This window comes from Microtus ochrogaster, unplaced genomic scaffold (genome assembly GCF_000317375.1).
Source record: "Microtus ochrogaster isolate Prairie Vole_2 unplaced genomic scaffold, MicOch1.0 UNK17, whole genome shotgun sequence".
Classification (NCBI taxonomy): Eukaryota; Metazoa; Chordata; class Mammalia; order Rodentia; family Cricetidae; genus Microtus; species Microtus ochrogaster.
The window spans coordinates 643,436-669,613 of NW_004949115.1; the positions used below are offsets into that span (position 1 = coordinate 643,436).

At 39.8% G+C, this 26,178-nt stretch overlaps 1 protein-coding gene across 1 annotated transcript in view; it reads left to right on the top strand.

The window, feature by feature from the left end:
- Window positions 1-26,178, top strand: part of Gucy2f (guanylate cyclase 2F, retinal) — an 89,814-nt gene that overhangs the window by 50,621 nt on the left and 13,015 nt on the right. The window contains exons 8-14 of the mRNA XM_026789351.1: window positions 6,321-6,497; window positions 8,731-8,887; window positions 13,560-13,709; window positions 16,847-16,995; window positions 19,101-19,264; window positions 20,401-20,593; window positions 23,713-23,887. Of these exons, the coding sequence (XP_026645152.1) occupies window positions 6,321-6,497; window positions 8,731-8,887; window positions 13,560-13,709; window positions 16,847-16,995; window positions 19,101-19,264; window positions 20,401-20,593; window positions 23,713-23,887 (1,165 nt within the window). The remainder of the gene's footprint in view (window positions 1-6,320; window positions 6,498-8,730; window positions 8,888-13,559; window positions 13,710-16,846; window positions 16,996-19,100; window positions 19,265-20,400; window positions 20,594-23,712; window positions 23,888-26,178) is intronic.

A 26,178-nucleotide genomic window follows, 5' to 3' on the forward strand; every position in this document is an offset into this window, starting at 1 on the left:
TCTTCTTCTTCTTCTTCTTCTTCGTTTTTCAACACAGGGTTTCACTGTATACCCCTGGCTGTCCTGGAACTCACCCTATAGACCAGGCTAGCCTCAAACTCACAAAGATCCCCCTGCTTCTCCCTCACAAGTGCTGGGCTTAAAGGTGTGTACCACTAAAACCTGGTCATAATTTTATAATACTAACATACTTTGTATACTTATTGGCTGACATTTATTATAAGAAAGAACCTTCCCTTCTCCTCTATTATTTATATTATTTTTATTGATTTTATTGAGCTATACATTTTTCTCTGCTTCCCTCCCTGTCTCCCCCTCCCCTTCAGCTCTCTTCCATGGTCCCAATTTACTCAGGAGATCTTGTCTTTTTCTACTTCCCATGTAGATTACATCCATGTATGTCTCTCTTGGGATCCTCATTGTTGTCTAGGTTCTCTGGGATAATGATTTGTAGGCTGGTTTTCTTTGCTTTATGTTTAAAAACCACTTATGAGTGAGTGCATGTGATAGTTGTCTTTCTGGGTCTGGGTTACCTCACTCAATATGATGTTTTCTAGTTCTATCCATTTGCCTGTAAATTTTAAGATGTCATTATTTTTTTCTGCTTTTCTCCATTGTGTAAATGTACCACACTTTCCTTATCCACTCTTTGGATAAGAGGCATTTAGCTTGTTTCCAGGTTCTGGCTATGACAAACAATGGTGCTATGACCATAGTTGAGCACACGTCCTTGCGGTACGATTGAGCATCCTTTGGATATATACCCCAAAGTGGAATTGCTGGGTCTTGAGGAAGGTTCTTTCCTAATTTTCTGAGAAATCACCATACTGATATCCAAAGGGGCTGTACCAGCTTGCACTCCCACCAGCAATGGAGGAGTGTTCTCTTTTCCCCACAACCTCTCTAACATGAGTTGTCATCAGTGATTTTGATCTTGGCCCTTCTTACATGTCTAAGATGGAATCTCAGAGTTGTTTGGATTTGCATTTCTCTGATGACTAAGGATGTTGAGCATTTCCTTAAGTGTCTTTCAGCCATTTTAGATTCCTCTGTTGAGAGTTCTCTGTTCATATTATTTTTCAATCATTATGCATGCATAGACTTTACAGTTGTTTAGAAAGGGTCAACATCTTTGCCATATTTCTGGCTAAGGGATTCAACATAGTTCCCTTATGTCTAATGTTATCTCCAAGTCATATATGTACTCCTGATTGTCTAGAAATTTCTATTATGTAGTTTTTAAAAAATAATTTATTTTACCTGTTGAAATTGTTGTTATTTATGACTTTATTCTGTTAATATAGTAAGGTACATTGCTTGAAAATAAGTATTGAATAAACCTTAATATAGCTCGGGTAAATTCCACTTGTTCATTGAAACTTGTTCATTCTTTGAAAGTACTTCTGAATGATTCTTAGGGTTTTCTCTGCAATTATGTTTATCAGAAAAATTTATTGATAAGATCACTTTTTTTTGTTTTTTTCGAGACAGGGTAATCTCATATATCCTTACCATATTTATTTATTTATTTATTTATTTATTTATTTATTTATTTATTTATTATTTACACAATATTCTGTCTGTGTGCATGACTGCAGGCCAGAAGAAGGCACCAGACCTCTTTATAGATGGTTGTGAGCCACCATGTGGTTGCTGGGAATTGAACTCAAGACCTTTGGAAGAGCAGGCAATGCACTTAACCACTGAGCCATCTCTCCAGCACTCCTTACCACATTCTTGTCAATGTATTTTTCCTTTACTATTAAAATTTCCCTATTGTTTAATTTCACATTTTTGTGTACATTGATACTCTAATGCTAAGGGCATATATGTTAGTGTCTTATTAAATACTTTGCAACAGTTTCTGTGTGAAAGAATAAGCAATTTTGAATAATTTCTGATTACTGTTTTGTAAATTCTTACATTATGAGGTTCCCTCCCTTTTACCTACCAATGTAATATCACCAAACACAGTGTTGAAAGAACTCTATAAAATTGTCTTCCTCAGATCCAGTATGAGTCAGCTCCAGGCTGCAGCTGCATATATGCACATTTATGATAGTGATGTTTTTATCATTATACAAATTCACTTTCAATTCTGGTAATACCTGTTTTCCTAACAAGTTTTATTCAGTAATAATATAGCCATTTCATCTTCTCATTTAATTTTGTGTAGAGTATTTTTCTATTTTCTCATTTTGAAACTCTTTAACTTTCGGATTGAATGTTCATTTCTTTCAGGAAGCATGCATTTTTTTTTGTCACTTTCCCCCACTGTTCTACAACCTGTACTTAGTAACTGTAATCTTTAGTAAATTGAGGTACCAATTGAAATAGTTCAGAATTTGATCTACTATTTATCTTCCATCTCATCTATTTCTCTATTTTATTTTGTTCATTTTTCTTGCCTTACTTTTACTAAAATTCTGTGGATGGACTTCAATTTGTTTCTTATATTTGCATTTTTAGGTATAGATCACTGATTTCTTTTTAGTAATTGTTCTAGAAAGTTCTGAATGCATTTTAAACTTGTCACAATACACTTAGTGCTAATATTGTACCACTTTACCCCAAACATGAAAGATTTATAAACACATTGCTATTTTTAGCGTATCTACATTCTTTGCTTTACTGTTTGAATGTATATTATCTTCATGAATATCATGAACCACATAATACAGGGCCAGTTTTTACTTTAAACATTCATATATATTTTATAGAAATTAAGATAATTAAAATATATTGTTTTATATTTATCAGCCCATTTATTATTTGTAATCATTTTCATTTTTTCTAATTTTCAAATGTATTTTTAATGCTGCTAAAAAGATATGGGAACAGAGGTATAAATTTTTAATACTCTCAGGAATGCAAAGATTGCTTGGCAGTTCAGAGTAATGGCTTTTTCTTTCAGAGGACTCTAATTCATTTCCCAGCACCTACATTGGGTGGCTCATAATCATCTCTAACTCCACTTCTGGAGGATCTACCACCTTCTACAGACTGTTATAAACACACACACGTGTCATACAGTCTTACACATATATACACGTAAATAAAAATACAAATGTCTACATTTTAAAGTATTCAAAGAGCCCTCTGACTCTTGAAGTATATTGGTTGGTAGTATTAGATCATAAAATTTCTAGTATGGGGCTGGAGAGGTGGCTCAGAGGTTAAGGGCATGTCTTGCTCTTCCAGAGGATCTGAGTTTGATTCCCAGTATCAGATGACTCACAACCACCTGTAACTCCAGCTCCAGGGTACCTAATGTCTTTGGCCTTTGGAGGTACCTGAATTCACATAAACATGCCTGCACATGCATGCTGTCACATGCACACATACACATACACACATACATGTACACTATTTAAAAGAATAAAATAAATAAAAGAGAAAATAATCCTAAAAACAGTTTTGTTACCAGTACCTTAATAATATTTTCTGTATGACTATTGACTTCTGGGTGTTAGGCAGTAGATAGGTTGATACAGGAATATGAACAATAGTTTATACAATGATCAAAACAAAATAAAGTGCTAGAAACAGACATATATAGCCAATTAGCCAATGGTAGAAAAAAATTTTGCTGCTGCAATATGTATCAATGGATAATTTAATAATACCTGGTGTGAGAGAAGGTGGATGGGATTAATTCTGATTTTGCCATATTTCCGAATCATTTTAATTAATTAAAGTAGTATTTAAGATTATATGGATTAGTATTTGACTCAGAAGCAGGTATCTCTGGTAGTTAAATGCTTAAAGGTTTTATGTCAGATAGGGAAATAGCAAATATCTTTTTTTTTTTTTTTTTTTTTTTGCTTTTTCGAGACAGGGTTTCTCTGTGGTTTTGGAGCCTGTCCTGGAACTAGCTCTATAGACCAGGCTGGTCTCAAACTCACAGAGATCCGCCTGCCTCTGCCTCCCGAGTGCTGGGATTAAAGGCGTGCACCACCACCGCCCGGCAATAGCAAATATCTTGATGCAAGACACATTCAACCCTTGATATTTTGATGGTAGACAGCTAAGTAAGCGTTATGGAAGAGGTAAAGTATATGTCTATCTAGTAATTTTTCACCTTGCAAAAGGGGTCTAGTCTTTCTCTCCATATTATTCAGAGTCTTTATAGGGCAAGACTGGATTTAAGTATCTATCTACTTTCAACACAGAAAATTCTCTCATGTTTACATCTGAGGATGGATGGCTGTAAAGTTTAGGCAGAGATGTAGGCTCAAAATATGCCAGTGTTATGGCTATTCGTATAATGTTAGATGCTTTAACAAATATGCTTCTGAATAATTAATGTCTTTTGGTGCTAGGAGATTGAACTCAGTAAGTCATGTATGTGGTCAATCACTCAGCTATAACCCTGGCCTTTTAATGTTTTATTTTTGAGACAGATTCTCATTATATAGCCCCAGCTGGCATGGATATTGCTATGTAGCCAGGGCAACCTTGAATTCACAGAGATCTACCTGCCTTGCCTTTCGAGTTCTGATATTAAAAGTGTATCCTACCATATCCAAGGCACTAAATATCCTAAAACACTGCATAAATTTAGTTCTCACTCAATCAGTAACAAAAGACAGGTTTTCTTGATTGGTAGGTGATCCTCCTTCAATATGACGGTTTAGAAATCCAGGCTACAGCTATCTCACAGATTTATGATGTCTGATGTCCTTGTTAAATGTGTATTTATCAATGGAATTAGAAAATTAATATGAAATATTTACTTGCTTCTTAAAAGCCTTTGACTAGAAATAGAACATATCCCTTCTCTTTTATTCCATTGCTTAGACTTCGTTCATATTGCTATGCTTACTTTCAGTAGAGGCTAGGGAATGTGAATTATTTTCTTAATCAGTTTGTATTAGTTTTTAAATACAGTTCTAGAGCCCAGTGGTTTCGGTTTTTTGGTTCATAAGAGAATGAAATCTTAGAAGAATGTGCTTAATTTGCTATATGTAAGTGAGTTTTCATGTCTTCTTTAATTGGTTTAGGTTGAAGTAGACTAATAATTGTCATGGGTGTCAGGCTTTTTATAATTAATAGGCAAAGGAGATAGTCATTTTCCATGAAGATTAACTTATTTTTGGCTCAGACCTTTTTGTTGAATCTTACAGTGTAATTCATGCCAGTAATAGGACTGCTATTTCTTCATACTTTATGTGACAATCTTTTGATTTTGTCCTCTCACTTCTCACCTCATGACATTATGCATCTAAGATCTAGTCTGTTTCTAGTCATTCAGTGTTGCTACCATTCTAAGCCTGTGTGCACATGAGTGTGTGCACACTCACATATATGCGGTTACATATGGCCAGAGAATTGTACTTACTATATTCAGGGAATTGGTTTCAGGAATCCCTCAGACACCAAAATCTATGAAAACTCAAATGTCTTACATAAAATAGAACAATACTTTGCATCCAAACAATGTATACCCTCCCATAAACTTTGCATTATGTCTCGATTATTTTTAATATTCATTACAATGTTAATTCTATGTATCTAATTTGCTGCATTGCTTTAGGAGTAACAAGAAAAAGGTTTTTACATGTTCAGCATAAATGCAACTTTTTCGAATAATTTGATCTATAATTAGTTTACTGTGCACATGCATACATTATACTAATGCTCAAATGTGTGTGCCTTATATCTACTTACTGAGACTATTAATAGAGTATAGTTATTTAAATTTTATTTCACGGTTCTCCATAAAATTATATGACACAGGATAGTGAAATTTTGATAGTCACATCATGGTTTGTGGCTTCTGTCTATTTCTCTCCTTTTCTATTTCACATTTTCCACATTGTATAGTAGCCTGGGAAGACTAAACCTACTGCAGTTTCCTCAATTCAGAAATGTTCTGCCCCTCCACTGTGGCAACTGGTCAATCCTTGCATGTTCTTCAGTAGTGTAGTTATCAATTCTTTGGAAAGCTTCCATTGATACCTGCCTCCCCTACTGCCTGTTTGGATGAGCTGTTTAACTTCTGAACTCACTCAACATCTCATGTTCTCTTTTAAAACACAGTGCGTGATGATATATAATTTCTAGATCACTTTCCTATTACTCTTTACCGAGTGTGAGCTCTTTTGGAACAAGTAACTGCACTGTATTCATTTTTTCTCCTATGATCATATTATCATTTTCTCATATCTCAAGTAAATACATAAGATATATTTATTTCCTCATTTTTACAGCTTTGGCATCTTTCTTGCCCACCCTCATTCTTGTACCTTTGTGTAGTGCAGCCAACAGTCTGCCACTGACATAAGACATCTGTGACTGTTCTCCCTGTGTCTTTGCAGATGAAAGACCTGCGGCATGAGAATGTCAACCCTTTATTGGGCTTCTTCTGTGATTCAGGGATGTTTGCCGTGGTGACAGAATTTTGTTCTCGAAGGAGCCTAGAAGACATACTGACTAATGATGACGTGAAACTCGACTGGATGTTCAAATCTTCACTACTGCTGGACCTCATCAAGGTTACTGGCAAGACTAAGGGAGTCTTGGATTTTCGTTATAGATTTTAAATTTATAAAGATTTTTTGACTGTTGTTTCTGTTTTACTCTTTTGGGTTAGAAATGTAAGGTTTGGAGATGTTTTCTTTCCTGTGGGCTATTGTGATCATTTCACTCCTTCGCATTTTCTCCCCAAGTCCTGACTCTCCACCCTCTCACTGCCCTTCTGTCCATATACATATAGTGTATTGATACAGAAAGTATTTGCCCATGTTCCCTCTCAATCTGGGGGCCGCATTTCCCTTTTCTCTTCTGTTTGCCGTCAAGTTCTCTTCAGCCTTTAGCCATATCCCACTTCTAAGCTGCTTTGTAGATATTGGGGAATAGTCACACCTGGAATCTTTCACACTATTTAGAACCAGCTGCTGGCTTTCATTTTCTAAAAGATGTCTAAGTCTAGAACTGGATGATGAGACTTTGTAAATCTAATTGTGGATGTGGGCCTCGATCACTGGAACACAAATGTCCACTGATTAGATAAGGGAGCATCTCCATTGTGTGTGCCATAGACTTTTACAATGGGAATTTATGAAAAGGTCCATCATGACTCAACTTCTGTAGAATCAATGAACTCTATGGGATGACATAAAGCTCTGTGTATGTGCATTTTGATGGAGTTGGTCTGAGTACATATTGAGCTATGTACACATTAATCACAGCCTTGAGTTTTGTATAGTGACAGACATTTTCAAGGAGGTATAAAAGGGCAAGACATTATTTTATTCTCAGTTTGTAAAATGGCCATGATTAACCTTCTCCAAACCCCCAGAAGCATGGAAAGGCTACATGAGACAGTCTTTAGTTTACAATATCTAGCACACATAGTAGGTTCCTAATATGTATTTATCAGCTGACTATTGTGTGACAGAGATGATAATAGAATGCTGTGAAAATATGACAATATAGCTATATTGTCACAGCTGATATGAATGCAAATCCCCAAATTCTTCTTCTAGTACTATTTCTGCTCACACTACACACATCTTCAGGCCTATAGTCAGTGATATTCAAACACTAGCTATCCTGGGGGGAAGCATGCCCATTGTAGACTTGGCTTGAAAGTGCTGAAGAGCAAGCCTTCCTGAGAACACAAAATGGAAAGTGTGAGAATGCAAAGAGGTACCAGGCTGCAAAGCAGAGCTGGTTCACTAAAAGGCCACTTGGCATCAGCAATTCTAAATACTAAAATACAGATGTATGTCTATGTCAAGTGATTAAATTCATCTGATGGGCAGTTATTGTACATCACATTCGAACGTCATATACAGGCTCTCAAGCATCCCACAGATCGGAAATACCTAGCTTTTTTCACTTAGCCATTCTTTCCTTATAAAACAGTACATTAAATTAGAACCAAGTGTTACAAACCTATGTGGGAAAAATATTGACAGTTATCCAGCCGTCTTCCTTTTATCACCTCTACTATAAGTTAGCTACTGCAAAAAAATTGGAAACTAGACTTGAAATTCCTTTTATGTTTATTTGCATATATTAAAACAATTGTATTTATTTTTAATACACAGGCCATCCCATAACTTGGTGGCTCACTATTTTGTATTTGGTTTATAGTTATATCATTATAAGTACATACTGATCGACTTTATTCTTTCTAAGTGTTACAGAATATTCAAGAATAAGAATGTATCATAAATCTAGCTACTCCCTTATGATACTCAGTTTCTTTCCAATTATGCACTATAGAAAATCAAAACTGCAGTGTTTTCTTGTTTTGTTTATGTACATATCTACAAGCGTACATGGTTTTTCTGAAAAAGTAGAACCCCTACAGTGTACATATGTAAACAATTTGTAGCTCCTGTTAAATTGCCTCGCCAGTTTCTGCTTCTGCTAATAATGGATTGAGAATTGCATTAGATCTGTGGGGGAGAATGAGACTCTCCCAGATCCTGGCAATTACACGTGTATGGATCCATCCTGTACTTGAAATGTCAATACATCTCCCAGTAGCACATAATTCTCAATAAACACAAGATACCTTTCTTTATCAAAGCCAAGCATTTTCGAGCTAGATTAGACCTCAACATCGTGTCAAAGGATTGCTTTGTCTGCAAATAGGAAAAAAGGGTTGGACTCTGGATCATAATCACCCGTGCCATTAACAATCACAGAAATTGGCTCTAAAAACATAAAACAGTTAAATGAGTGGCTAAATAAATTTTGTTGTATTATCTGCAGGGAATGAAATACTTACACCACAGAAAATTTATTCACGGGAGGCTAAAATCTCGGAATTGTGTGGTAGATGGGCGTTTTGTACTAAAGGTGACAGATTATGGCTTTAATGACATCTTAGAAATGCTGAGACTCTCTGAAGAGGAACCTTCTGAAGAAGGTAAGCAATGAATTGTACCCTCTGTTGCACACAAGGTAACATCAAGGTTCAAATGAAACTATACACTGAATTAAAGCCTTAGGGTGAGTTCAACTCCTCACTTTTGTTGAAAATCCAGCCTCATTTCCAAGCCAAGGGACTTGAATGCAGTCTGCAGGCTGTAACCTCAGCCCCGTCTTTCCTTCCAAACAAAGCCATTGCAGTACTGTTCAGTCCCTGCTGAGGCAGGATTAGGCTGTATTGTTTAGACACCCCAGCAGTCCCTGGAGAATCTTGCTGAGTACTAGGCACACAGTAGGTGCTCAATAAATACTTGTCAGATTAAATGGCGAGTGATTTAGAAGTTGGACCCCCCCCCACAAGCTATATTCTAGAATGGGATGTCACTAGAGCATATCTATCAGAGAGAAAGAAACAAGGAGGCAGCCCCTTGCAATTGAGCACTCTATGAGTTGTGTAGAATGGCTTCAGATCGAGTAAAAGACTTGTAAATGAGCAGGCATGCTTGGGACATCCACTTTGGGCTTTGGCTTCTGTCTGTTGCACAAGTAGCAGCACTAAGGAATGCTGGGCAGAATCACAACTCATCAGAGCTAAAGGAGAAACCTGAGGTGTGGGAGAACAGACAGTCCCCAAAAGACAGGCAGCTAGAACATGGTGGCCCTGCAAGTTTAAAAATTGCTGACTTCACCACAGGGGAGGCAAGAACAATAAAAGACAGAGAGCCACATGCCCAGATAGAGATGGACAGCCAGGCATTGAGGGTATCAAACTACACTTTCCAAAATGTATGCAACACTAAACTGTAGGATGCCATCTGGTCCAACTCTCCCATTTACAGATGAGAGAACAGAGGCTCACGAGCTACTCAGATCATACAGTCACCTCACTGCAATTCAGTTCAGGTCTTCACCCAGGCAACAAACCCTAGTTTTCTCTTTCTCTGCCCATTCATGTTTTGAAGGAGTTGAAACTCTTGGAAAAATAACAGTGACAGCTATGACATTTCCCCTCTCCTGCTCCCTCTCCCTTTACCTGTCCCTGACATAGCTGCGTGGTAATTACTTGTCTAATTCTAGTTCAAATGCCTAGTTTGCCATTTACCTTGCTTTACAATAAGGTGTTGCGATAATAGCTGCAGAGATGGCAGGTACTTAACATTCTGTAAAAATTAGACATGGAGAAAAGGTAAAATACAATACTTTCTCAGGGATCCATTTAATTCACATTAATTCACAGACTGGCAAAACTTTCAACCTTAGGGACATCTTGTTGTAAAGTGAGGACAGGATTTCTGCAGTTTGCCTTTAGCTGTGCCTCTGTGGATGTGCGTGAGAGTGGGCGTGTACTGTGTACTGTCTCTGCATCTTTGTTTCTCACTCTGTTTTACTCCACTCTCGAAATCACTGTCTATTCTCCATAGACTGCAGCCATCGCAAACTTTCTAGACTGCAAATCTGGCTTCATTCTAGGTGTCCCTCACTGAATGACTTCTCATTGCCTTTAGGGCAAAGTTCAAATTCTTTACCTGAGTCTTACTTGGTCTGGGTTTAACCCTTTCTCTTCTGTCTCTTTGCTCCAGCCCTGAAGAACTCCATCAGGTTGCTTATGTATGTCAAGCTCTTTCTTTAGCCCTTTCATGTATGCTGCACTTTCTGCCTGGGATGTTCTTTCTTTCCCATTGTCACAAACATTTATCTGAACACAGCTAAGTTTTCTTCCTTTAGGACTCAGCTTAAGTATTATTGCATCAAGATGTTTCCTATGACCCCATATGCCCGGCTAAGTTGCTTTCAAGATCTTTAAGGTCCCCAAATTTATTGTAGATTTGTACTTTGCTAGTAATATTTATCTACTCAGTTATCTGTTCCTCATTCCCAAACTATAAGCTCCATGGAGATAAGAAGCAGGTTTGAGTCCCACAGTAACAGAATAAATATTTGTTAGGTTAATGAATGAATGAGAACAAAAAAATGAAACGATGGAACTGATCTATCCTAAATGATGAGGCTTATAGGGTCTGCTCAACTTTTGCTTTGGGAAAATTGAGGTTCAGGAAAGTAAGCTGATTAGTGGTCAAACTGGGCTTTATAAACCCAGGTCTCTTGAATTCCATTCTGATTTTTTAATGCTATATCATCATGGTTTTTCAAAGTTGACTATATATCAATATCACAAGTTCGTGTAAGTAGGAGCTGCAGCCAATACAAAAGAAGCCAGAGTAATTTTTTTTCTCACCTTTTTGACAGTCTATATCTAATGGCAGCCAGCAGCTCTTGGTTCTGGGGTGGACATGAGGAAGGGGGGATGGGTTGGAAGATGGGATGAGTGTTCATTACTGTTCGCTCTCAACTGTAGTGTAGTAGAGATTCAAGCTCGTTTTAGCCATTAACAACATATGCGCCCATGCTCTCTGAAAGAACTATTTGGTAATGATTGTATTTAATAACTGAGCTTTTTATCAGACGGTTGGCTTGTTTCCCCTTCTCATGCTTTTAAATGTGCAGGGAGACCATGCTAATATCCACTCCGGCTCACCCTTCTCAACCTATTCTGCTTAAATTCTCACGGTGACTAGAGGATCACTCAGTCACTTCAGTGGTTTTGTAAATATGACTTTCTAGGAAGGCAGACATAAGAGCAAACCACCACTGCAAGTGAACCTCTACTGTGAGTGTACCAGAGACTGTTGGGCGGGAAGTCAGAGGTGCCTGTTACTGGGAATAGATGCTTGAAAGGCAAAGAGGGCAGAAAATGGGCGCATGAGAAAGACTGGGTCTAGAAGATCTTGTTCCAGCCTCTTCATTATGGCTGTCTAAAAATAAGACTGTGCTTCTCTTTCCTGAATTTTTACTAACAAAGCAAATAATCTCTGTTTTCTACGTACCTTCTTGATTCACAGGAACTTGTCTCCTAGGCTCCCTTCCTAATACCCCTGCATTGCACGTGATGAAAAGTTAGCCATCACCAGCCCTAACCCTGGCCCTAGCATCTGTACCCCTTATCAGGCTTTCTCCAGTTTTCCAGTCTATACTCCGAGGCATTTCCCCTAACTCCTCTTTCACGAAGCCCAGGAAGGAGGCAGCTGCCCCTGCCACTTCCTTTTCTATTGTAGCCCCTCAGCTATTCAGGTCCAAGCTTTGCTGCTGCACCCCACCCCCATTCAGGTCCCTTTCACCTCAGGCAAGCTTTTACTGCTTGAACTTCCTAGCTGATCGCCCTGACTCCAGCCTTTCTCCTTCCATCCAGCTTGTGCCGGTTTCCAGATTAATCTTCCCAAACAGGGTTTTCATCAAATCCCTCTTCAGCCCCAGCACCCCTACTGCCTTTTGTATTCACTCCAAATGCCTTCATTTGGCTCTCAGGGCCTCTCACCTTCTGCCCTCATTCTTCTTGCCACCCTCCCTTCCCCCCACCTCCCTTCCCCCATTTCTCCTTTCTCATTATTCTTTACCAGCGCCCTTGTCTTGGGCCTTTCACTAATCTGCTTACCACCTTCCCACCACCTGCAATTTGCTCCTTTCTGCCTCTTGTTCTTTTGTACATACTGTTCTTTCTTCCTGCAAAGCCCTCACCTCTCAGCTCCAGGGGCTGCACCCTTGACCTTCTTAATGAGCACATTTGAGATTTAACTTTTCCAGGAAGCCTTCCTGGATTAATTTAGCCAGCTCAGATGTTTGTTAGTTTAAAATCTGATGAAATTACCCATATTAAGCCATTTTTTTTATCTTACAGAAATGGTATTTTATTTATATCTCCACTCAACAACAATAACAAAAAGCCCACCCCCTCTTTTGACTTCCTCCTTTATATTATAAAACTCCATTTCTTTTTGCATTAAGATGCCTGCTACAAATGTTCCGATATTCTGACTGCTATAAACTCTGAGAGTAGAGATAAACTTTTGCCCTGTATAGGGCCTGAAGTTCAGCAGAGTACAGCCATTACTAAAATTTGGTTTTTAATAGATTCTCTTCCTTGTATAATATAGTGATTTTCATATATTATAATTGCAATAAGGGATTCACATGACTGTCTTGTCCTCTGTTTTATAAACTCTTCTTGGGTGAGTGAAAGTTTGAGTCATGTTTGGCACCATTTTTCCACACACTACAGTGCCTGATACATAGTAGACACTCAGTGAATATTTGCAGAGCCAGGTAAGCAGCTGCTAGAACTTTTTGCTCTGCAAAGAACACAAGAGGCCTGGGGATGCTCTCGTCCTTTCAGAGAAGACCTGGGGCAAGCAAGTTGAGCCACGGCAAAATCAAATTATCAGACACATATAGATCTTAGCAAGCAGCAAATCCATGGCAACCAGTCTGGCACTGCCCTTGCCTTTCCATGGAAACCTGCCAACTGTTACTTGCAGGCTCAAGAGAGCGTGAAAGCAAGCACCAGATAGTGCCTCTACTTCTGGTGTCCTGACCTTCCCCATACCTTTATACTGTGTCTTGCTGCATAGTTCTAAGGGGTGGAGAGAATAGTAGGTTTTCTCTCTCTATATGTAATCCCTTAGATTAATAGATTCAGACCCTGAGGGGCACTAGCATGCCAGTCTGTCTAAGAAAAATATAAGGCAGTTAATAAAACAGCACACTCAGAGCCCTTTAGGGCGTTGCAGATGTCAGTTAATCCTCCTCGCATTTATTAGATAATTCTTTCTTTGCAGAGCTGCTGTGGACAGCCCCTGAACTGTTAAGAGCCCCTAGGGGCATCAGGTTAGGTTCATTTGCAGGAGACGTCTATAGCTTTGCCATCATCATGCAAGAAGTGATGGTCCGGGGTGCTCCTTTCTGCATGATGGATCTGCCTGCCAAAGGTAAGCAGGAACTGAGAACAGGATGCTAGGGGCCCACTGTGTCCCATCCCATATCAGTAGGTCACGATTTGCCAGTGTGTGTTAGCACAGCAGCCTGCTAGTCTGGAAAGAGCTGGTCTGTTATACGAAGGCAGGGCTTGGAGCCAGACAGCTTTAGGCATCTGGAAGAAATTCCCTCACCCAGGAAGCTGGTCCCTTTGAAAACTCAGGTATAATCCAGGAACTTTAGGATTTATGTTAATTTTCTAGCTTGCACTACCCCCACCATGTAGTACCTCTGCTCCCCTGATAGTTCTTCCCAAGTACTTTGGTACTCCTGTGGTGTCAACCTTTTCCCATAGCAGTGTCGCAGATTTTTCTTGCCTGTCTCCACTGAAATACCTGAGTGTTAGGTCAGATCCATCAACAGAGAATAAAATCAGTGTGTGGAAGTTTTAGAGCTAACAAGCTAGCTGCATATTCTCAACGTGTGAGCTTACAAAACATTTAGTAACTGTCTATATGCGGTCATATCACTCTGAACGCACCTGGTTTCATCTGATCTTGGAAGATGCTTAGTAACTACAGAGGGAAAAATAGTAGGTTTACAAGTTGAGGCTCCTGGTGACATCACCTTAACCAAGTGATCGAGGTTACCTTTGCCTATAATAATACACCCCTACATCATGTACCCCTGGCATGATGCAGTAAGATAGTGCATCACCTTTGTGCAGCTTCATACTTAGACAGGAACACCATTTTTTTGTGGTGTACCACTCTTGGCAACAACAACAACAAAGACAAAAGCAGAGAATAGCCTCAGTCTAATCATGAGAGAACTTCAGATGAATCCTGGTTGAAAGACATGCTACTAAATAACCTCATGGGAATAATAGCACCTGGGCTTGGTGGCCCAGTCTTGGTATCCTAGGTCTTGGAAAGCCAAGACAGGGGGATGGCAAGTTCCAGGCCAGTGTAGGATTTATAAATAAATGAATAACTGGCCAATCCTTATCAAATGTATCTAAAAACATGAAAGAGAGAAAAAGGATGAAGAATCATCATAGGTTGGAAGAGATAACATAACAATTATATGCAGAAAAAGATCTGGAATTGGATTGTGGAATAGAAAAAATACATTCGAGTAAACATTCCTAGGATCCAAATAAGGATGGTAGTAATGGCGCGCTACAAATACCAATGTCCTCTCTGTTGTTTTGTGTTTGCATTATGGCAAGCTCAGTGAGAAGTATGCAGGTCATCACTGAGTACTACTGTGCTTCTTTTCTGGAAGTCTAAATTAACTTCAAAGGAAAATGTTTTTAAAATGTAGGAAACATTACTTATCAAGTTGTGAAGCTGTCTTTTGCCAGCGTCAGCAGCGTTCCACATCATACCTCTGTTTAAAGCCCTCCAATTTTTCTTCGTCTCTCTCGAAATCAGCTCAGGCTCCTCACGTGATGTAATAGCCCTTCATAGTCCATCCACTCCCTGTCTGCATCTTTTGCCACTTCTAGTATTCTGTTGCCTTGAGAGTACATGGTCTCCCCCACCTTTATGCCATTACCCATGTAATCTGGAATTTCCTCACTCTCTTCCCACCTGGCATCATTCAACTCTGGTCCCCAACTCTGGAGATTCTCCTTTGACTTGCTCAGTTTGCATCTTGCCTGCATCTCTCTGTACCTGCCAAAGCATTTGTAATATTTTCCATTGCTTATCTCCTTGAACTGTGACATCCTCAAGGGAATAAGCCATGCTGGGCTTCAGCAGAGAAGTGATCCAGTCAACTATGTATGTTCTGATAAAAAGTAACTCCCTGGGGCATTCACATTCCAAGGGGTTCATTGCCATGGAATCTATGGTCCTGAGAGCTCTATTACAGGCTGCTCTAGGCTAAAGGAGCTGAGACTGAGCAGTAGACAGAACTGAGAGAAATCGAGGCAAGAACAGAACTCCTTCCGTGGAGCCTAGCATCTTGCATTAGGTTATGTAGCAGCGCTTCTGCAGTGTTACAGTCAATATGGAGGTAGAAAAGGCAGTCAAAGTTTGGTGGTGGATGCTGAGGATCAAAGTTGAGGGCGGTGGTGGAGAGGAGACTTGGGATGGGTAGTGAGTCTGAAGAAATAGGCCATGTTGAAGAGGTTGGGCTTTATTCTGTTAGAAATAGAAGTCATGGAGGCATTTTGAACCAGAGAGTGACATGACTAAACACATATTTTTAGAATAGTTTGGAGAAGTTTAGGCTAAAAGCAGAAACATTTGTTTGAAGGCTAGTATGCGTAGACAGGAACATTGGGAGCTAATGATTTTCTATTTATAAAGAGTTTTCTGCATTTGTAAAAAGACTCAGTTTGGATAACCTAAGCCTTTGGCCACTGAAGACTTTTGGCTTTATAAAGAGGGTCTATGATCTTGTGGTTGAGACCTGAGGCATTGGAAGCAGAGCAGTGTAATAGATGAAGATTGCATGGGTTCTGACCTGAACTCTCACTACCCATGTGACTTCTGGCAAGTTACTTACTCTGTGTGCTCCAGTTTTACCATCTACAGAAAGAATAAAAGTGCTTACCTCATCTGTTCGTGTTGAACGTCCAATGAAATAACACATGCCAAGTGCCCATTCGATAGCTTGGCATGTAATAAATTTTTCACTCCAAGTGACATTCATTGACCAACAGCCATGAGAGTCTTAATAAGGCCCTGAATTGTTCACTGTTGTTCTTAGCTCCCTTTGTTTAGTGATTATCCTAGGACCCAATGCATGGACCTTGGCTGGATACAGGCTCACAGAGAAGGCTCGGTGTTTGTGCTGTGGTAATTGTGAGGGGACTTGGGGATAGATGAAAGGGACAGGATACTGAAGCTGCCCATATTGGAATTGGCATTAGATGCTGCATCTATGACCTCGCAGAAGCAGGATAACATGGTGACTCAATTATCTTAAGAGTCCAATTGATCAGTTTCTCACTACCTTCCCAAAAGGCCTTTTGTGAGTTGTACTCAACATTAAAGCGGTCTGAGGGGAAATTAAAGAAAAGGTCCCTTCATGGTTTCTCCTGACAAATCCCTTTCTTGGTTGAAGTTCAGTTCTCTGCTGACTCATGGTGCCTCTCTCCTGATTCACCACCAACTTTTTTCTTCTTGTGCTTTGTAAGAAATCATAGACAGACTCCAAAAGCCTCCCCCTGTGTATAGGCCCGTGGTTTCTCCTGAGTATGCCCCTCCAGAGTGTCTCCACCTGATGAAGCAGTGCTGGGCTGAGGCTGCGGAACAACGACCGACTTTTGATGAAATATTTAACCAGGTAAATCTATTAATATTATCAATGCACCATAGTTCGCCTCCCTGAGGCTAAGGAGTCCTTATATTGTTGAAGGGGCTCCTTACAAAGGGAAAGGACATTCCTCTTTTAAAAGCCACCCAGGGCTGGCTTTGAGGTTCTTAAGCCTGGAATAACACCGGCACATCCTCTATGATCTCAGGGGTTAGTTCTGGTGCTCTTCTGCACGTGAGTGTCTTTTCTGAGCCATCTGTAATCTGCTTTGAGCAACCTTTCAATGATGGAGTGAAGCCACTGGTCATTTGGAAGACTTAGCATCGAAACTGTTGAAAGACAAGTATTATGGCACATGGATTACTTCGCACACAACTACATTTGTTTAAAAGTTTCTAGGGAACTCTGCCGAGTATAGTATTTAGGTGATGCCAGGTTGTTTATGTAGGGTCAGAAGAAATAAGACTTGTTTGAAAAGGTGTTCACACAAAACAGACAGATTTCTTAGGTTCCTTGAGAGTAGTGGAGGGAATATGGGCGCATGGCAAGTAATAATCCCTCTCCTTAAGATATTGCATTTCTAAAGACCTTGATACTTTTCCTGGTGATGGAGCTAGGAAAAGGTTGGGAGAAAAGACAGAGCCCCTCTGTTGGTGCAGGCAGTTGAAGACTTGTTGACTTGCACCATACAGAAATTGCAGGTGCTCTCCTTGAGTGCTGTTTCAGCTCTGGAGGAGAGGCTTTTGAGCCTGACCAGAGTCCAGCACTGAGCTGCTTTATGACTGACAGGTATCTGAGGCGGAAAAGAGAAAGACTTGGAATGAGAACCTGAGAGGACCCTGCTTTTGAAGTCATCCGTGTCCTCCAGCTAACAATACTTCCATTAGTCTGGCTGGAGTTCTTGAGGACACTCAAACAGGTGTTCAATGGTATGGAAAAGGCAAAGGACCATAAAGGTCACATTTCTAAAAAAAAGTACTGTGAGGCAGGGGAAAAAACCATTTGTCCTTGTGTTGATGCTAAAGATGTTATTTCAGAAGGCAGGAGAGAAGTCACTGATAGATAGGAGGAATGCCCATCATGTGACTTTCAAACAAAACATTACTGGGGCTACCCTCACTAAAATGCTTTACTAAAAGTTTAGTCTGTCCAGTGATAAGAATGGCCTCCTTAATTCCTGCACCTAATACAACTTAAATGCAAAGAGGTGAATGAGCTTCTCTAAGTGAGGCTACAGGGGGAACCCAGAGGATTTGAACTGGCTGCTTAGGGTTTTAGTGAACATACAGATGTGGACAGATTTCAGAAGGAGCCTCTTACTGTCTACTTTGGGGCAAGAAGAGCATGTGTGGCCATGCTGTATGAAGTTTGTTGGGCAGAACCCTCAAAGTCTATTCATCAAAACCACTACTAATCTTTTCTGGTTATGAACATGGTGACTAGAACAGCATTGAGGGAACTATGTGCTCCTGATTGTAGTGCTTATGTTAGGAAGCTCTTCGCAGATTGACAAGGTCTCAAGAGGATGTATTGAACATACCCAGCAGCAACCTCTTAGAAGTCAGGAAGCAACACGGACCAAAACTAGCTAAACTTCTACATGACTTGACTTATATGAAAGGCAGCTATTAGATGGAACCATTTGGTATTGGACTGCATGGTATTTACCATGTTATATTTTGAACATTCTATGTTGTCAAGAAAGTCTTTGACAACACTGTATTATTTGAGGATAAGGGTGATTTTGTAGGTTGATAATGTCAGTGATAGAACATCAGTTCCTGCCCTCTTTCTCCCTCTTATGTTACCCACAATTGACCTGGGCTCTAGACAAAACCCTATTTTCTTGAAAATGGCTACTATTGTTATAGCATTTCAGAGCCGGCGGGACTTTCTCTGAACCTCTGTGCCCAGACTTTAAGAACCAGAATAATGGGGAAAATGTTTTGGGGCTAGAGAGGGGAAAGAGCTCTGTGAATGGAGCAGGGTGACAATGAGACGTTTCCTATTTATATCTGGGCTCATCTCTTCTGATGTGGAACTTCTGAGGAAAAGATTTGTGATGAAGCCTACTCCATCATTACTGAGTTTGGCGCTCAAGCAGTCATAGGCTTTTCTTTCTCTTTTACTTTCAGTTTAAATATTTCAATAAAGGAAAAAAGACTAATATTATCGATTCCATGCTTCGGATGTTAGAGCAGTATTCTAGCAACCTGGAAGATTTGATCCGGGAACGGACTGAAGAACTGGAAATTGAAAAACAGAAAACAGAAAAGCTTCTAACACAGATGCTGCCACTGTATGTGTGAACTCCCGAGGAGTGTGAAGTATTATAACAGTGTGTTCCATTTTTTAAAAAAGGCGAAAAAAGTTACCCATCAACCAACTGTGTCTCCCCACCCCCTGTCCTTCACCCTCTGTATTCCCAGTGGCTTTGAGTCATACCTTCAAGTCAAAGTAGAATTGAAAAGCAAGGAACATGCATCCTCATTCCCTACTTCTTATGGAACCTAGTGATCATTTCTGTTTTGGGGGCTTGGTTTTTCTATATGTTACTTCATGACAGAGCCAAAAGGATGACCAATTTTAAAACAAAACAAACAAGCAAAAAATTTCAGGGGCTCTGAGCTCCTATAGGAAAGAAGCAGGCCTGTGTTTCCAGGGAACTTTCTCCCTTATCTTTTGCTGGAATTTCCATTCCCTTCCAAGTAATCTGGCCTTCAACGAGATCATTATTAAAACTAGTCTTCTGAAAAACTAACTAACTGAGCACATTCCCCCAAATAGAGAGGGTGAAGTAGAAGCCCTGGGAGTTGAAAGAACTCCATGGAAACAGAGACCAGATCTATCTTTTCAAGTTATATTCCAGCACCAGGCTATTGGGGGAGGGGCCACTTGTTGGTTCCCAACTGCTGGGCTAGCTTAGACCCGAAATAATCACACAGAAACCATATTAATTAAAACACTGCTAGGCCCATTAGCTCTAGCTTCTTAATGGCTAACTTTTACATATTAATTTAACCCATCTCCATAATTTGTGCATCATCACAAGGTTGTTGCCTACCAGCCAAGTTTCAGCATATATATCTCCATGACTTCTCTCTGACCCCACCTCCTTTCTCCCAGCATTCTATTTAGTTTTTCCCTGCCTAGCTCTGTTCCCTTATAGCTCTGTTATAGACTCAAAGCAGTTTCTTTATTCATTAATGGTAATCACAGCACACAGAGGGGTCTCCCACATCACCTGGCCCAGTGCTTGACATACTGCTTGTGCTCAGTATATATTTGTTGAATGAAATCATTAATACTCTGCCCAAGTGAAGCTCTTTTTCATCATTTTCCTGACAGTGATTTTTAGAGAAATTGTCTTTAGTGTGTGGCACTTGGGGAGGGGAGGGTGCTCTCTTCTTAGGAATAGCTATGTCTGCTTTTCAGATCAGTTGCTGAATCCCTCAAGAAGGGCTGCACAGTTGAACCTGAGGGATTTGACTTGGTCACCTTGTACTTCAGTGACATTGTGGGCTTCACCACCATCTCAGCCATGAGTGAGCCCATTGAAGTGGTGGATCTTCTGAATGACCTGTATACACTCTTTGATGCCATTATTGGTAGCCATGATGTCTACAAGGTATGATAACTAGCAGATTAATGCTTTCTCACATGAAAATTTTTACAAGAGATTTATGTGTTTTCCAAAATTTAAGGATGCAATTTCACAGAATGTTGTCTTTTAGAAATAAAAAATTAAAATAGCCCTTCACTCCACTGGTATTTTGCTGGAAATGAAGGCCAAGTAGAAGAAGTCTCAAACAAGGAACAGATTGCCTGAGAGAGTTCTTTTGAGATGTTGTTTAGAATTATGACTAAGAAGAGGTTAAGATGGGGAGCCATGTTGTAGTTCAGTGAATGCATTTTCACAATGGAGAATGTATCGTGCTGGTTAATGAAAAGATGATTTTTTTCATAGTTGATGGCTGCTACAGAATGATTCTAGGTCAAGTTTATGTATATATAATATATGCTATGGAAATTCGCTCTTCCCCTTAGGTATTATTTCTAGAAATATAGCATTATACCAGGGTGCTCTTACAAATGCAACTTTTGGGGACTGATACAGGCTAACCTAAAGTACATCTATTCATCTAAGTTTTGAGGAAGTGTTAACTCACCATTTCCCATCCTTCCAGCTTAGTTCCACTCTGTTTTAAAAAATCAAAGGTTGCAGAAAATGAGGAGATAACAGATAACTCCTTTCACTCTTGTTGGCAGTATGCTTCCTTACTATTATTCTTTCTACATGGTATATTGTTTCTGGGTAGGAATAGGTAGAAAATGACTAAAAGTCTCATAGTTCTGTAGAGACATTTCTATGTTGCTAGTGACATGGATACTTGTATTGGAGATAAAAGATGCCTCAGATATCCCCAAGTTTAGATAACTCATGTCTCAGGAACCATGGAAGAGCTGGAGAATGAGTAGCTTCATGTATTGGATCCTTCATGGTAGCCTCAAATGGTCCAACTCTCAAATCACACACTTGGCAGTGTATTTATCTCAGATTAGACTGATAGAGACCCTTACGGGCTAAAATATGCTATCTAAATAGGGTTCAGAAATAAGCATCATACCTGTCAATCAGCAGGAGCTTCAAACCAATCAAGAAATGCACATGGAGACCACTGAGGAGGAAAAAAAAATCTATGGAATCAGACTACCTGTCTTAACTTGTTGAACTCAAGAAGCCTCAAGAGAAAAACAAATCACTAAAAGCTAATTCAGTTGAAACTAAAATCAAAGATGATTCAGCATGGGCAGTAACACAGCCACTAGTTTAATCAATCCAGCTGATTCTGCTCAGACGATCATTGGGGGTCCTGGGGATGAGGCCATTAGCTGTTCTGATACTTCTTGGCTGCAATATGGAGTTAGTGGTTTGTTTTTTAAGATGGAACAGGACTGTCTGAATCCAAAACTGGAATCTAAATTTTCAAGCCTGTTTATTTAAAACAAAAGATTACAAAGAAAATAAAAATTGAACCATCAGTGAGTAACCAAAGCTGTATGCCTTTCCATTTCCCTTACCTATGGAATTGGCGTCACCTCCCCTGGCCCTTGGTAATCTGGAATGGATGTGAGAAGTCTGCCGCAGAAGTTGGTGATTTGTTTTCGCTTTTGCTTCTTCCACTGCCCCATTTCAACCAGATCCTTTTCCGTGCTTTTGCTTCCTTGAAGTGCCCTTTGACTGATAGATCCCATAATTCCTCATAGCCATCTACACTCCAGTGCTCGCCTGAGCCAGGCTTTGTGTTCTTCTAATGTCCTCAGCTATATCCCTGAGGTCTCTGGGCTAACAACTTATCAAAGCTAAATGGTCAGCTACCATGCTCTGATAATGGCCAGCCACTAACTCACTGCACCCAAATGACATTTGCATTGTAACTCTTCTTTTGTGAAGGATGTCATGACTATCTGACTGCAGAGATTATCCCTCCGAACCATACCAATGCTGGGAGACTGAGGGGAAGCACATTGAAGCAAAAGTCCCATGGGGTCAAATGTCTATTATTATTGATTTAAATTTAGAAAGTCATTATGTGAGCCCTGTTACTGAATCCTAAACCTCATTTTATGGAACTGAATAATAACCATAGTCCTAAGACTGGCTTTAAGACGTGCATTTTGTTATCGTTGTTGAAGGTGGTTATAATGGTAACAGTAGTAATAGCTTACATTTAATATATGTTATCATCCACCTGCTCAGCTTTAAGTGTTTTGATGTACATTAAATTATTTAGTCCTAAGAATCCTATGAGGACTGACATTATCTTATTTTAAAGATAGGCACACTGGATAGAGGAAGCCCCTGAATTGTAAGTGGTGACTCTGAGACTCTCTATGCATGGCAATATGTCTTCAGAATTGCATTGCTTTTTAGCTATAATCTCATATATAGTAGGCCATCCATACTCTTGTATTTCATTGACATCCGTCCAGTTTGCTTGTGACTTGAATTTTTCTGAAAAGCTTCCATGTACGAGTTAACTCAGAGTGAGCACACTCTGTGGGGAAGATGAGGAGCAGAGACTCGTCTTTACTTCCAAGTGTCCAGCCCTGGTTCCTTTTTAAAAAATTTAAAATGTTATTAATTAACCTCTGGTTCTTGCAGAATAGTCAAAGACCAGAATTATTGCCCCCTCGAAGATATAGCATAGGAGAGAAGGAGGTGATTGGTGGGAAAAGACCTGGTTCTCATACCCAAAAGATTTATGACAGTGATGATCATATTAGCAAGGCAAGTCAGGGGGACAGACTCTTTTTGTCCCTTTTCCCTTTCCCCGTACTTTCCCAAGGCTGCTCATTTATCTAAAATTCACTAGAGAAGGGCTTTCTCTCTGACAGTATCTTGGGTATATTTTCCCCAACTCATTTGCCAGGAGCATCTTAGGGGTAGTTCTATTTTCTCATCATACAGAAATTTCCAGAAGCTTGGTACTTTCGTAGAGTCATTCAATAGCCTTTGAAGAAGCTATACTTCAGAATCTCTGGTTGTGAGGCGTATGCATCAGTATTTTAATAAAGCTCCTTAAATGATTCTGATGTACATTTAGGCTTGTCAATGATTGACAGCCCCGAGCTGCCTTCTTCACTTTATATATGTGGTTTCCACATACTCTTGAAACCCTGTGCATGTGGGAAATAACATGAAGAGGTTACATGTCTGTTAATCCTATTTTTTATAATTTCCAGGTAGAGACCATTGGAGATGCCTACATGGTGGCCTCAGGCCTCCCAAAGAGGAATGGCAGTAGACATGCTGCTGAGATTGCCAACATGTCTCTGGATATCTTGAGCTCTGTGGGGACCTTTAAGATGCGACACATGCCAGAAGTACCAGTCAGAATTCGAATAGGTCTGCACTCAGGTAATGGAAGCTAGCCAAAGCAAGATAAATCATTTCCATGCACCTCATAGATGACTTAGATGAGGAAGGAGAATTATGTAGATGTCTCCTGATTCTGGACAGCTGCATTAGCCTGGTATCCAGAAGTGCTTCATTACTTTCTGCCTAGCCAGTTTCCCTTCTCTCTTCCACCTATAACACTGCTGTGGACAAAGCCCATGTTCCACACCATAGATGCTGCAGTCTGTCCTTCTCATTTGTCACCACCATGACTATGTCTGCTATGCTACAAGATCACCAAGTATTTGTGATGTTTAGGATAATGTAATCAATGATTCAAAAGTATTTTTCTCCTGGACTCATCCCCTCTCAAATAAAGCCCCTCCCCTTATATCTTTTCCTCTTAACTACTACATATATGCTGGTGACTGTAGATGATTTATGTATCTATTTTATAACCACATTTTTAGAACTTCAAATATTATTATATTACTTCCTTTTAATACAGGACAGTCTTTTCTCTTAAGCTTCACCTATGTGTGTCACGCTTCCTAACGACATTTCCACCTGAGCATTTCACTTTGTTCTCAGACTCAACATGTCTTCTTCCCATACACATGTCCTTCCACCGTGTTTTATGTTTCATTTAGCGTTACTGCCAACGACCCGATTATCATCTTAGATGCCATCCTGGACTCCTTTCTCCCTCTGACCTTCAGTGTTCAACCAACTTCTATTTATTCTACTTGACTATGTGTGTTTATGCCACAGTGCTTGTGTGAAGGTCAGAGAACAATTTACAGTACTCGCTTCTCTCCTCCTATCATGTTGGTCCTAGAACTCAAACTCCGGTTGTCAAGCTTGGTGGCAACTGCCTTTCTCTTCTGAAATATCTTACCAGCCCCAACTGCTAGTTTTTAAACTTTTTGCCCTTTTAAACATTCCTTGAGTCTGTGTTGTGCCCTTTTGACAATCACTACTCAAGTCTAGGCCACCAGCATCTCCTTCCTGGATCAATCCTTGTAATAACATCATTTTGCTTCCATGCTTGCCTCTTTCTATTCATCCTTCCCATAACTATCAGCATAATCCACATTGTCTTGTTTGCACTTCTGTTACAAGGGGCCACTCGTTGGTCTTGGCCGCCCAGAATGGAAATAATCACACAGAAACTGTATTAATTAAAACACGGCTTGGTCCATTAGCTCTAGCTTCTTATTGGTTAACTCTTATATTAATTTAACCCATTTCTATTAATCTGCATATTGCCATGTGGCAGTGGCTTACCTGCAAAGATTCAGCATGTTTGACTTTGGCTGCTCCATGATGTCTCTCTGACTCTGCCTTTCTTTCTCCCAGCATTCAGTCCAGTCCTCCCCACCTACCTAAGTTCTGCCTTATCAACAGGCCAAGGCATTTTCTTTATTCATTAATGGTAATCACAGCACATAGAGGGGACTGCCACATCACACTTTCACTAGACTTCAAATTCTTTGGCAGCAGGAACCATATCTTAGCCATATTTCTGCATCAAATATAGCAGCTGCTCACTCTCTCTCCAAAGAAAATCCACTGTTCTCATTTGTGCTCCAGTGTCATGTCTGCAGTGTCCCAAGTGTCCCTCAGTTTGGGTACTTTCTAATTATTTCAAACAGAACATATTTAAATTTTCAGACTGTCTTTTCCGGTGAATGAACATAAATTTAGAGCCCCATGCCAATTAGTCATGGCTATCAATCAGACAGCTACCAAGTCTGCTGGTTCTCTTTTCCTAATGTCTATCTATTTGGTGCCCACTTTGGCTGCTGACTTTGCACCATACCTCCTTTCCAATGCCTTCTGTTCATTTTTTCGTGACACCAAATGCCCAATAGCTTTTCTATAGGGTTGTCCACTACTGCTTCAATGAATCCAATACACTGACCAGAGAAGAAAAAAGACAAAGAATATTTTTTATATAACATTTGCTTAAAATTCTCTAGTGGGCCAAGGACTATATTTTTGTACAACCTATTTAGCCTTTACTTATCTATAGTTTCTCCCTGGGGACCTAAATTGGTAGAACGTTTTCTCTAAGAGCTTCCCCAAAGTCCATGCATGCTGAAATCCCAACCACAAGCCTTTGATTTATGTCTTTTTTCCCTGTAACTGAATCCTAGTCACCTTCCAAGAGTCTGGGAAAGCCTTGCCTGCAGGAACCCTCTTCCATATAATGCCTCACTTTCTAAAACGCTCCAGTTCTCTTTGTACAGTTTGCTTGGCCTCAGCCACATTGCTTGAATGTTTCCTGCTTGGTAGTCTCTTCTCTTCAT